This window comes from Lepidochelys kempii, chromosome 2 (assembly GCF_965140265.1).
Source record: "Lepidochelys kempii isolate rLepKem1 chromosome 2, rLepKem1.hap2, whole genome shotgun sequence".
In the NCBI taxonomy this organism is placed as follows: Eukaryota; Metazoa; Chordata; order Testudines; family Cheloniidae; genus Lepidochelys; species Lepidochelys kempii.
This window is the reverse complement of record NC_133257.1, coordinates 27,118,091-27,131,827: the sequence shown is the minus strand read 5'-3', so window position 1 is coordinate 27,131,827 and position 13,737 is coordinate 27,118,091. Positions and strand designations below refer to the sequence as shown.

General features: G+C 43.4%; 1 protein-coding gene across 2 annotated transcripts; it reads left to right on the top strand.

The window, feature by feature from the left end:
* The first annotated feature begins 837 nt into the window (after positions 1-837).
* UTP23 (UTP23 small subunit processome component) lies at positions 838-9,279 on the top strand. Of its 2 annotated transcripts, none has more exons than XM_073330284.1 (3): positions 838-1,135; positions 7,261-7,435; positions 8,321-9,279. In XM_073330284.1, exons 1-3 carry the CDS (start codon positions 948-950, stop codon positions 8,675-8,677), a joined length of 720 nt encoding a protein of 239 aa, XP_073186385.1. In that variant the 5' UTR covers positions 838-947; the 3' UTR covers positions 8,678-9,279. The 2 variants fall into 2 exon arrangements, with proteins under 2 accessions (XP_073186385.1, XP_073186386.1); XM_073330285.1 differs by lacking the exon at positions 838-1,135 and adding an exon at positions 1,148-1,289.
* Positions 9,280-13,737: the final 4,458 nt, after the last annotated feature.

Here is a 13,737-nt window from a genome sequence, read left to right as displayed (position 1 = left end):
AATATCAGACGGGTAGCCTTGTTAGTCTGTACCCAGAAAAACTATGAGAATTCCGGTGGCACCTTGAAGACTAACAGATTTATGTGAGCATAAGCTTTCGTGGGTAAATAAACACTTCTTCAGATGCCTGTCCATCAGCATGTGCATCTGAAGAAGTGGGTTTTTACCCACGAAAGCTTATGCCCAAATAAATCTGTTAGTCTTTAAGGTGCCACCGGCCTCCTCATAGTTCTTCCCAAAGACACCTATTTGGAATTTCTCTCCAGCCAAAAATTTTGAGGTTTTTATTTTTTGTCCCGATTTGGGATGAAATTTTTTCTCAAGCTTTGAATCGTTCAGTAGACCGAAAATTGTGTTTTCCTGCCAGCTCGCAGGCGCTGCCCTTGCTGGATGGTGTCAGGGCTGGGGTGGCCTGGGCTCAGGCTGGCCTCTCTCCCTGGGGACCAGGCCCCGGGCTGGTGAAGGAGCAGGTGGAAGGGAGGGGTGACGAGGGCGGGCCCCTCACTGGCCCGGGACGGGGGAGGGGGCTGGGCTCTCGCGGAGGATTCAGGGTCCCGATCGGCTCTCGCGCGGGTGGGGGTGACGCCCGCCCGAATCCCACTGGCGGGAGGCGCTCGGCTCGAGGGCAGCAGCGCAGGCGCAGCCGCCGGCACGAGCCCAGACATTAGCCGCGCACGCGAGCGCGCGCTGCGTGCCGGTGATGGGGTAGACGGGTCACGCGCGCCCGAGCGGCCGTGACTTGGCTTCGCACAGTCTTGTTCCGGCTCTCAAAGACACGTGTCGTTAGCCACGCCCCTCGCAAGGCGCTCCGCTCTCTGTCCCGCCTCCTGCGGCCGCTTGCCGCGCAGGTGCCTGGGGGTTTCCGGATCCGGGGCAGCCAAACAGCCGCCGTTTAGTTCCGGAGGCGCGAGCGCTGTGGCCGTTGGCCGGGCGGCTCCGCTCCCGCCATGAAGATCACGCGGCAGAAACATGCCAAGAAATATATGAGCTTCTACAAGTACAACTTCGGCTTCCGGGAGCCCTTCCAGGTGCTGCTGGACGGGACTTTCTGCCAGGCCGCGCTGCGCAACAAGATCCAGATCCGCGATCAGCTGCCCGGCTACCTGGCTGGGGCCACCCAGCTCTGCACTACCCGGTCAGTGGCTGCGGCGGGGGAGGGGCCCCGCCATGCTGTCACGTGACCAGGCGGACGCCTGTGCGCGCGCTTGGTGGAGGCCGTTACCGTGGCCCGGGCGGGCGCGCGCGCGCCTGACATCTGGCTCGCTTGCCCGTCCCGGAGGTGGCGCGAGGTGAACCGATATCCACGCACCGGGGAGGGGTCCCCGTGGGATTCACCCCCGCGTCCCCGTGTGACCCTGCTGGTGCGGGCGGGGCTGTGCACGGGAGCCCCGGCTGGCGCGGGCGGGGGACAGCGGCCAGGGCCTGGGAGACGGCGGTGGGCTCTGCGGCGGAGAGCGACGTGAGCCTGAGGGAAGCGGTTCGTTCCCCTCCCGTGCGGGGCCCCGCAAAGCCAGAGTATCCCTCCCCCACTGCGGGCAGGGCTCGGGCAGCCCCGAGAGCTGGTGGGCCCCGGGCTGCGCACAGCCTCCGACCCCTGTCCATGGGTCTGAGGCGCTGTGCCAGGCTGAGGTGTCCCGAGAGAAGGTTTTGGAACAAATCGATAAACCGGAATAAGTCCCCAGGGTCAGACGCGACTCTCGGAAGGGTTCTGAAGGAGCGGAGCCATCCTGTCCTGTGTAACTTGTCGCATAAACCAGCCTCTGCGCTTTTGGACTGGAGGGTTGGTAATGTAGCACTGGCTTTTAAAATAGCCTTCAAAGGCGATCCTGGCTGTTAGAGGCCTCTGAATCTAACTTCAGTACCAGGCAAATTGGCTGAAATGATAATGAAGATCGGAATTATCAAACACATAGATGGATGTGATTTGTAGGGGAAGAGTCAACATGGCTTTTGTAAAAGGAAATAAAATCCCACCAATCTATTAGAATTAATTGGGTGGGGTGAGGATCAGCAAAAGTGGACAAGGGTTATCCATTTGCTCTAGTGATTGTGGGCTATCAGAAAGCCTTTGAGTGCCCTCACCAAAGGATCTTGAGCAAAGTAAAGAGTCATGGGATAAGCCAAGGTCATCTTATGGATCAGTAACTGGTTAAAAGATGATTTATATGATGGCATAGAGAGTACACTTATAAAGTTTGCAGACAGTACCAAGCTAGGAGGGGTTGCAGGTGCTTTGGAGGATAGTATTATAATTCAAAATAATCTGGACAAACTGGAGACATGGGCAGAAGTAAATCTGACAAAATTCCATAAGGACAAACGTAAAGTACTCCACTTAGGAAAGAACAATCAATTTTACACATACAAAATGGGAAATGACTGCCTGGGAAGGAGTACTGCGGAAAGGGATCTGGGGTCATAGTGGATCACAACCTAAATATAAGTCAACAGTGTAACGCTGTTGCAAAAATGCAAACATCATTCTGGGATGTATTAGCAAGAGTATTGTAAGCAAAACACAAGAAGTAATGCATCCGCTCTACTCCATGCTGATTAGGCCTCAACTGGAGTATTGTGTCCAGTTCTAGATGCCACATTTCAGGAAAGATGTGGACAAATTGGAGAAAGTCTAGAGAAGAGCAACAAAAATGATAAAAGGTCTAGAAAACACGACCTATGAGGGAAGACTGAAAAAATTGGGTTTGTTTTGTCTGGAAAAGAGAAGATTGAGGGGGGCCATAACAGTTTTCAAGTACATAAAAGGTTGTTACAAGGAGGAGGGAGAAAAATTATTCTTCTTAGTCTCTGAGGATAGGACAAGAAGCAATGAGCTTAAATTGCAGCAAGGGAGGTTTAGGTTGGATGTTAGGAAAAACTTCCTATCATGATGGTTAAGCACTGGAATAAATTGCATAGGGAGGTGGTGGAATCTCCATCATTTGGGGATTTTTAAGAGCAGGTTGGACAAACGCCTGTCAGGGATTATCTAGATAATACTTAGTCCTGCCTTGAGTGCAGGGGACTGGACTAGATGACCTCTTGAGGTTCCTTCCAGTTCTGTGATTCTAAGATAGGAAACAAAGGGTTGGAATAAATTATCAGTTTTCTCCATGGAGAGAAGTAAGTAGTGGTGTCCCCCAGGGGTCTGTACTGGGACCAGTGCTGTTGAACATATTGATAAATTATCTTGAAAAGGGGGTCAACAGTGAGGTGGCAAAGTTTGTAGATAGTACAGAATTACTGAAGATAAGAGTTAAGTCCAAAGCAGATTGTGAAGGGTTACAAATGGATCTCATAAAACTGGGTGATTGGGCAAGAAACTGTCAGGTGAAATTCAATGTAGGTAAATGCAAAATCATTCACATTGACAAACAATTCTAATTATATATACAAAATGATGGGGTCTAAATTAGCTGTTACCACTCAAGAAATAAACCTTGGAGTCACTGTGGATAGTTCTCTGAAAACATCTGCTCAATGTGCAGCAGGAGTCAAAAACTGACAGAAAGTTAGGAACCATTTCGAAAGGGATAAATAAGACAGAAAATATCATAATGCCGCTGTATAAATCCATTTTATGCCTGCACCTAGAATATTGTGTGAAGTTCTTGTTGCCCCATTTCAGAAGAGAGATGTTAGAATTGGAAAAATTATAGAGAAATGAAACAAAAATGATTCGGGGTACAGAACAGCTTGCAGATGAGGACAGATTAAAAAGACTGGGACTGTTTAACTTCGAAAAGAGACAAGTAAAGGGAATCTGATAGCGATATATAAAATAATGAATGGTGTGAAGAAAGTGAATGGGAAGTGTTTATATAACACACAAACCAGGGGTCACCCAATTAAATCAATAGGCAGCAAATTTAAAACAAACATAAGTATTTCAGACAATGCCTAGTTAACTGTGGAACTCATTGCCAGGGAATGTTATGAAGGCCAAATATATAACTGGGTTCAAAAGAGAGTTAGTAAGTTCATGGGTGGGTTGAGGGGCAGAGATGGGCCTACGGCGCAAACTACAGTGCACGGGCCACATCTGACTTCTGAGCTCCTGGCCCAGGAGACAAGCCCCTGGTCCCTCCCTGGTTGTTACCCTTCTCCCGCAGCCTCAGCTCACTGCGCCACCAGCGCAATGTTGTGAGCTCCTGGGGCAGCATAGCTGCAGAGCCCGGCCTGACCCAGTGCTCTGTGCTGTGCGGTGGCGTGGCGTGGCTGGCTCCAGCCAGGCACCGCGGTAAGGGGGTGGGGTGGGGGGTTTGGATAGAGGGCAGGGGGGTTTGGGGGGGGTGGTCAGGGGGCAGGCGTGTGGATAGGGGTAGACTGGTAGAATTGTGGGTAGTGGGTAGGTAGTAGGACTCGTAGAATTGTGTCTGTAAGATTATTTACCAGCAGTGAATTCAGCCACCTGTGGTGCTAGTTAAATACTGTTCAATGAATATATTAGGCAACAAATACTGGTGAAATTCATTGAATAAGATATTTTTAAATGTTTCTTCCTCTTTAATCAGCCCTAATAATAAGTTACATAATAAGTTACATAGTCCTGTAGAAAGTTGATTGCAATTATGTTAAAATTAAATCCAGTACTCACCTACTGCACAGCTTGTTTTATTTCTTTAGACTGGGATTTTCAAAGAACTTAACTTGAAATTCAGTGATGTTTGGGGAACTACCTCAGTACCCTTTGAAAATCCTATCCTTAGACTTCAGAGAGCATAGCTTTGGAGATATGGCCTCAAGGGCATGATAACACATGTTTTTCACACTGCTTACTTTCAAAGATGGAATCATGTTTTAGCCATGTTGAGGAACTACTGTTGTAACCAGGTCCCCTGACATGGTTGGTCTTGTAGCATACGTGTAACCTTTTTCATATTCCAGTAGTTACTGCAACAGTTATTTCAACAGCAGAACTTCCTGAGCTTCATCAGGCAGACCTTTCCCAAGCCCTGTCAAGCCACCTGTACTTTACAGAGACCCTGATTTTCATCCACCCACATGCCCCCGACTTATTGTGATATTGCCAGCTTTCAATGCAAGATATGATGTACAATGGTAGTTGCGTGGGTGACTTTAAAAAAAAAAAAAAAAGCACCATAGTTGCTTTGAAAAGGACGTAAGTATAATGAACAAAAAGGGGTTGTGTTTTGATCCCCAGGTGGTGGGTTTTTTTGGTTTGTCTCAACCCCTCTTTGCTTTCAACCTAGAGCACCGGTCCCAAAAAGAATCTTTACTTTGCAAGCTGGTGGAACTGCAGACAGACAACGTCCTCTTACATTGATACCTGTCTGTCCTAACTTCCTTTCCTTCCACTTTATTTCAAATAAATCAGCAGTGACAGTCATGTAGCACAGAGCAGGCCAACCTAGATTTTAGCATTGTGCTTAGTAGAAGTTTGACACATTCCATCTCTTCACTTCCAGAATAGTTTCTGCTATCCCTGGAAAAACACTTCCTGTTGAAAGCAGTGATTCAGTTTACATTTGTTCGATAGATCCTTTCGTGTTCCCCATGTCAACAGAGTTGAAATCTACCACCTCTTCACCATCAGTATCTGCTTTCTTCAGTTTCCCTTCATTTTTTAACCATGTGCAGTGGGAAAATGTTGATCTTTTTAAAAAAATATATATGTTTGTTTAGTATATTGTACATAACAATGGAAGCACAGAAACCAAAGACCAGGCTAACCGGCAGCATTAATTGGTTTTGGTCCATCATGCTGCTTTGCTTCAGGATTGCTTTGTTAGATGAAATAGATGCACTCTTAAAATGTTCTGAAAGAGTATGCAGTGAACTTTTGGGGTATGAGAGAGAACAAAAAGGACTTCCATTTTCTTAATGGTATAACTGAGTGGATCAGAGCATTGCCCTAGCAATGGTGTAATTATGGTTGAAATGGCATTATGGTTTTAAGAAGTGAATATGGCTATCCACATATGCCCATCTCAATACACATCTCTGAAGAAACCCCAGATAGCCTTGCACAGCTCTAGACCCTTCCCAAGCCCTGTCAAACCATCTGTATTTTACAGAGACCCTGATTTTCATCCACCCACGTGCCCCTTTAATATGTAAATCCCAGAGAATGTTTCCACTGAGTAGATGTATTTGCAAACCTGCAAAATAGTAATCAAACTGATTGCACATCAGACATCCCAGTGCCTGTTTTTCTCTGTCTTGCCATTCAGAGTTGAGGTCTCATAGCAACTCAGTGGTCATACACATTAAGGCATAAATTAACACCACATACAGTAAATAAAGCAATTGATGCAATTGCATATTGTTTTGTTTTAGTTGTGTTATGGTAGTGCTCTGTGTGGTAGGTGATGTCTAAATATATTGGAAGTGGCAGTCCTCTACCCAAAGGGCTCACAGTCTTAAGAAATTTGAATGTCTTTGTAGTGGCCATAATTATATTGACATATGTTTTTGAATGTGGTAATATATTTGTATAGCAATTGAAGCAGTTGTATAAACATAAATAAGAGTATAAGGATTTGACACTACCATTGAATTGTCCCTATTAATATTTCAAATGTTACTGATCAGTCTTGTTTAGAACTATTGAACATCTGCTGAAGTAAGATAAACTGTTGTTTCGTTTAGATTATTGGGCACTGTGTGACAAGCATAGAGCCTGATCAGATAATGTTCAGCTGTAATCAAACATGTTTGAGAATTCAAAATTTAAAATCTTTGCACTTGTGTTGCGGTTCAAATACAAGACAGCACAAAGCTTTAAGCAAGCAAACAGGCTGGTCTGCCAACGGACTTCTCCCTGTCAGCTTTCCACTTCTCCTTTATTCTTTCTCTCCCCCCGCTCATTACATTCTCCAACAGATAAAAGGAATACACTAGCTTTGTTTAACATTCTTATTTACCAATTTCTATCTACTGCATTCCTTGCTCTTGGGCCTTGAGCCCAGTCCTGGGAAGCTTCCCACGGTTCGTGTCATCTGGGCGAGATTCCAAGGTTCATGCCCTTGAGAGGAGCTGTGTGTGTACAGCTCCTGCACAACACTCCGGGTGTGCCCTGAATGTTGCCGAGTGCCTGAACCTTGTATGAATTCTACACACTTGTATACAACAGTTGTGCAAGTAGTCAAGTATCGGGGGTTGCCATGTTCGTCTGTATCCACAAAAACAACAAGGAGTCCGGTGACACCTTAAAGACTAACAGATTTGTTTAGGCATAAGCTTTTGGTTAAAAAAACACTTATTTTCCTCTAATAAATCACTCTTCTTTTTGCTCTTTAGATGTGTTCTAAAAGAATTGGAGTCATTGGGGAAGGAACTTTATGGAGCAAAGCTAATTGCCCAAAGATTTCAAGTTAGAAACTGTTCCCACTTCAAAGATCCAGTGAGTGGCTCAGCATGTCTATTGTCAATGATTGAGATGGGTAATCCTCATCACTATTTCATTGCTACACAGGTAATACATTTTAAAATAAAGTTAAGCCATATTTCCTAAATCTGTTCTCAGATTCGTACATATCAGGAATTCTACCAACTATGAACGTGAGATTTTATATGGTTTATTGGGACTAAATTTTTAAGACTTGCATGCCCAAGACAAGTAACTTTACATGCAAATTACAAAATGGGAAAATTGTAGGTTGCATGCAAAGTTACCAGTTTCGTGAGCACCAGTGAATGATTAGCTGTTACTGTAGTCAGTACCCTAAAACAGAATGACAGTTTTAAGGAAACAAGCAGCGGATGTGATTTTTTGCATGATGAATGGGAACAAAAAGATTGTATGTGCCGTGATTGCCTGTCCACCAGTTTGTGTTAGCATTGGTTTAACATACTGTAATTTTAATTAAAATGCTAAACTGGAAATTTGGAATAGCTTTTGGTTCATCTTTTTAAATAGAAAATGATAATTAAACTGGCAAGTGCTGTTGAAACTTGTCTTATCTGCACACACTAATTTTTAGGTCTGTTGTGACTTTGTGCATTCACTAGCACTTCTATGTATTTGAATCTGTTTTATATTCTGCACTACATGAAAATAAGATGGTTTGCTAGAATCTTATAGCATCTTCTAATAGAACATTTACCTCTTTTGCAAATTACTTGGGCAGTTACCTGATTACCTGTTCTAAACACATTTTTTTCTGTCCACAAAGGTAGGAGGTAAATTTCACTGTCAGGGATATGGATTATGGTAAGGGAGGTAATTGGGGTTTATCTGCTAGATTAATACTCTGACTTTTTTTATAGACTGTATCTGTCTAAACTTTTAAAACCAGTTGCATTTGAATTGAAGGTTTGATCATCCCAAAATATTGACTGATATGTTTGATTTTGACAGGACCAGGATTTGGCAACAAAAGTGAAGAAAAAGGCTGGAGTTCCTCTTCTGTTTATTATTCAGAACACTATGGTGCTGGACAAACCTTCTCCGAAATCACTGGCATTTGTTCAAGCCATGCAAGCAAATCAGCTTGTTCCAGAGCACCAGAAACAAAGTATTGAGCATCTTAAAGAAGAACAGGGACTAGTAAAAGAGTCTGAAAACAGAAGAAAACGTAAGAGGGCAGGTGGCCCCAATCCTCTCAGCTGCCTGAAGAAAAAGAAAAAAGTGCAGGAGACCCAACAGCCTTCCACTGCTAAGAAGAAACGAAAAAGAAAACGAAACCGGGCTAAATCAGAAGAAAAGGCAGTGTAAGTGCAGCTGAGTGTGAAAGCATAAAGCTGCCCATATAAACCGTACAGGACTTAAATACAGCTTGAACTTTGTGCAAAGAAAAAAAATTCTTACAATTCTAATATGAAAATAAAAGTGTTTATTTTTATGAAATATATATTCTTCATTATAACTTTCACCACCTTTGTATATTTATATCATCCCAATAATATAACTTTCTCTTTATTAATCAAATAATTACAAAACTTTTTTTCCCACTATAACCACATCTGCCCACAATGAGCAACTGGAGAGCTGTTATGTTGCAAAATCTGGTATCTGGAGTGCCCCAAGTAGTGTGGTTTTGATTTTTATTATTATTATTACTATTTTTATATTATTATTTATTATTTCTCTGTGCACCGTTCTGCCCTCACATGAACAAATAGTGTGTATTGTTCCTGGCCCTGCCTTAGTTGGGATCCTAAGGAGGAAGTGTAAATGAGTTTTATAAATTTTCCTGTAAGGTGTTGTAACAGGATCTCCTCAAACTCTGCATCAAACCTTGTCTGTATTTCCCACTCTCATGTAAGCCAGTGTCCAATTTCCAGACCTGTGCGTCAGTAAAGCTTCCTCTACTGTCAGTATTCATTGCTTTTTCTGTGGGATACATTTATTGAAACTCAAACACAGTTCAAATTAAATCAAGATGGACAAACCACCTGGATCCTTCTGAGGCCTCTGCCTCAGCAGGCTGCTACCTATGCAGAATGTATACCCCCTGCTAGGTCTTCCACCTGGCTAGTGTGGCTAGTTCCCTTCCAGGTCTTTTCCCTGACCCAGCATCTCCTGCAGGAGACTTCCCTACTCCCTGCACCTCTCCCTTCAGTTGAGCTGCTTGTTGGTCTCTTTATTTCACCACTTGGGAGGCAGGTAGTTAGTCACAGGTTAACTCCTTTCAAGGGATCAGCCCACCTTTTGACAGTTTTCCTTTACAGCACTAGTGCCTGAATAGGTCACTTAGGCACGGAAGAAATGGTAGGAAAAAGTGTGCAAATTGGTCATGCTGAAACAGTGCCACACAACAAAAGAAGTGAGGTGGTTCATAGTATGGCACATCCAAGCTGGAGCTGTGAAACACTTGGCTAGCTGGCAGTGGTGCGCACTGTATTTTTTTTGCAGCCTGCCTCGGTCATCTTGTAAGATTGAAAACAGAATAAAAACAGGCTGCCAAGAGAGCTTGAAAAAATATAGCAGGGCACTTCTGCATCTTATTCTGTTTCCTGCATAAGGTTGCCTGTGCAAGGAGACATGGAGACAGTAAAGTGAAACTGACAAAAAGTCTATTCTATAGAAACTGACAAGAGTCTATTGAAGAAGGATGCAGTATAATATGTAGATGGAAATTGTGTGATTTATAATCTGTTCAGACTGCGTCTGCCCAACCACAGTGTAATTCCTATAAAGAGGGAAAACGTAAAACCAGTTAAGGGTGCTAAGGGCAACACCCTCTTCCTCCACGCCACAATCCCTTAAAAGCAGCTAAGCTATCCATTTTAAATGGATCTTAGGCCCCACACAACACATTCACTATTTTACTGGCAGAGTCTCATCTGTAGATAAAAATGTACCTTCCTATACAATAACACCATTTCTCACAGTTGCAAAGCTTCTTCAATATTAAGATGGCTATTAGAAAGTTGTACAGGTGTAGTATATAAATGTGGTGGTTTCCCGCAAGGGAGTATGAGGGCAGAATTAAGTTTTTATGTTATAAGTGCACTTGTTGCCTGTTACCACTTTTGAGGCACTTTCTCAAGTAATAGCTCTCAGGGCTTTATGGGACTTTGACCCCTTCCTTCTCTAGGTCCCTAAGGATCTCGGAAGGTTTGTAGAAATTTCCCACAACCCACTGCTCATGAGAGGAATGCCAGGAAATGTGGAATAAATAGTTAATATACAACTACAGTGGTGGACTGGAGTACTATGGTAGATGTGGCCCAAAACTGCCTATAACACCATAGCTTCACCACACCATCCAATTCTACAGCATAAATATGGCTGAGGACATAACCACCCTGTGCAATGAGTGCTGGAGACTGGAGCAGCAAAGGTAGCGTTGATACTTATGGTGAAAAAGCCCTGCCTGCAGAAAGTAGTGTAGTTACAAATGGGGGTGTAGTAGTTAAGTCACACCAATCATGATGCCACTCTGCTGAGCAGTAGTTAGTGTCCTTTCACTGATGAGGAGTCTGGGTATCTTCTCATAGATACTAAGGTCAGAAGGGACCATTATGATCATCTAGTCTGACCTCCTGCACAACGCAGGCTACAGAATCTCACCCACCCACTCCTGTGAAAAACCTCACCTATGTCTGAGCTATTGAAGTCCTCAAATCGTGGTTTAAAGACTTCAAGGAGCTCCAGCAAGTGACCTGTGCCCCATGCTACAGAGGAAGGCAAAAAACCTCCAGGGCCTCTTCCAATCTGCCCTGGAGGAAAATTCCTTCCTGACCCCAAATATGGCGATCAGCTAAACCCTGAGCATATGGGCCAGCCAGATACTACAGAAAATTCTTTCCTGGGTAACTCAGATCCCACCCCACCTAACATTCCATCACAGGCCATTAGGCCTATTTACCATGAATATTTAAAGATCAATTAATTACCAAAATCGTGTTATACCATCTCCTCCATAAACTTATTGAGTTTAATCTTAAAGTCAGATAGATCTTTTGCCCCCACTGCTTCCCTTGGAAGGCTATTCCAAAACTTCACTCCTCTGATGGTTAGAAACCTTTGTCTAATTTCAAGTCTAAACTTCCTGGTGGCCAGTTTATATCCATTTGTTCTTGTGTCCACATTGGTACTGAGCTTAAATAATTCCTCTCCCTCTCCGGTATTTATCCCTCTGATATATTTATAGAGAGCAATTATACCTCCCCTCAACCTTCTTTTTGTTAGGCTTGTGACTTGTGTGTTCATACTCTTTATACCAGTCCTTTTACAGAGGCAGTCCCAAGGCAATCATCTCTCTGTGCCAGCAATGCCCCTCTGCCATGTACATTGGCCAAACCAGACAGTCTCTACGCAAAAGAATAAATGGACACAAATCTGACATCAGGAATCATAACATTCAAAAACCAGTAGGAGAAGACTTCAACCTCTCTGGCCACTCAGTAAAAGATCTTAAGGGTTGCAATTTTGCAACAGAAAAGTTTCAAAAACAGACTCGAACAAGAAACTGATGAGCTTGAATTAATGAGCAAACTAGATACCATTAACTTGGGTTTGAATAGAGACTGGGAGTGGCTGGGTCATTACACATATTGAATCTATTTCCTTAAGTTAAGTATCCTCACACCTTCTTGTCAACTGTCTAAATGGGCCATCTTGATTATCACTACAAAAGTTTTTTTCTCCAGCTGATAATAGCTCATCTTAACTAATTAGCCTCTCACAGTTTGTATGGTAATTTCCAACTTATCTGTATGTATGTGTGTGAGTGTATATATATAAATAATCTTACCATATGTTCCATTCTATGCATCCAATGAAGTGAGCTGTAGCTCACGAAAGCTTATGCTCTAATAAATTTGTTAGTCTCTAAGGTGCCACAAGTACTCCTTTTTGCGGATACAGACTAACACTACTCTGAAACCTCTCTCTAAATGATTAATCCAGAGCCAAAGCCTGATCTCTAGGAAGTAACTCTGCCCAGAGAATTGACTCTAGTTAGATTAAAGCAGAGAGCAAGCTTGGTGTGTGCAACAGCTTCCCCTCAAAGAGTCTGCACCACTAACCTAACAGCACTAAGCCATTTCTTCAAAGACTGAAATTCTGAGACTAAGAAAAAATTGGTACGGCTGTGTAACAATGCCATCTCTTGACTCCCACCATAACAATATTAAAGCTAATTATTTTCATCATGTTTCCTTAGTATCTTTTTTCATATAACTCAGCACTGTTGCTGCCGTCAGGAAGTTGTAGATTGGGGTTGAAAATGGATGTGCAGCATTAGAGAGCCTGGGCTAGCTCCACAAAGGGAGCTTTAGGCACTTTGCCACCCAGTGAAATCCACAGCCTGAGTTAGGTGCCCAGGCTTGTTGTACCAATAAAATAAAAACCAGCAGGATCTTATTAAAGGGAAAAAGGCAAAATACCACATTTATTGTGAATACAGAAAGAATCATAGTAAGCAGTTAGTTATAGTTATAACATTCCATTCAGTCTCAAATTTATTCTCACATTCATTCATACAAACATACACACACACACACACACAGGTTCTGCAAGGTTGTTATCATAGTTACCAGCCTTAGAGTTGCTCATGCCAAGCCACTGGCCAGGTGGCCTGGACATGAGGAGGGAGCAGGGCCTTGTCAGATGCTCATCTGATGCTCCTGGAAGTTGGTTTGCAGAATCAGACCCCAAAGTTCTCACTTTTTAGAGTCTATTTTTATAGGAATTTCTTCCTATGCCAGTCTATGGGAATTGCTTCATCATGCTGTTGCTGAATCAATCAGCAGATAGCACATTCCTGACGGCTCCAAGATGTTATCTTGTTCTTTCAGAGGAACAGCCGTGTTAGTCTGTATTCGCAAAAAGAAAAGGAGTACTAAGTACTCCTTTTCATCTTGTTCTTTGGTTCTCCCATTCTTGAGGCTGTTGGGTGGATTCCAGTCTGCCCTCCGGGGGGTCCTCTGGTTATTTCCACTTGACGCCTTCTTCAGCCGATGGACACTGGATTCTTAGGCTGGCACCTCGCTGCACCTCCCTGATCATTCAGTTATTATCCACACCAAGCATCCATCCACATACATCCTCTATCTCTATTTTAATCACAATTGTTAATACAACAAAAGGGCGGGGAGTCTCTGGGTGTTGTTTCTGTTGTTAGAGTATTGTTTTGAGTCTCTCTCTCTGTGAACTGCTTTGAGAACAGACTCTGTCTTAGAATGTACTAACACAGTTAGCAGCTTGCAAGTTTCACACATAGAGGGAGAGAAACAGTACCAAAAACCAAGAGACCTCTTAATTAGTAATACCCTGGAATTTAAACTCTGGGGAATCAAACTCATTTGTGATTTTAATACAGAACT

Bases quoted from the DNA above. Each gene is read 5' to 3' on its own strand.
- UTP23 (XM_073330284.1), top strand. From the start codon at position 948: ATGAAGATCACGCGGCAGAAACATGCCAAGAAATATATGAGCTTCTAC. The intron at 1,136-7,260 runs GTCAGTGGCTGC...TTTGCTCTTTAG, and splicing joins ACCCAGCTCTGCACTACCCG to ATGTGTTCTAAAAGAATTGG. The intron at 7,436-8,320 runs GTAATACATTTT...TGATTTTGACAG, and splicing joins ACTATTTCATTGCTACACAG to GACCAGGATTTGGCAACAAA.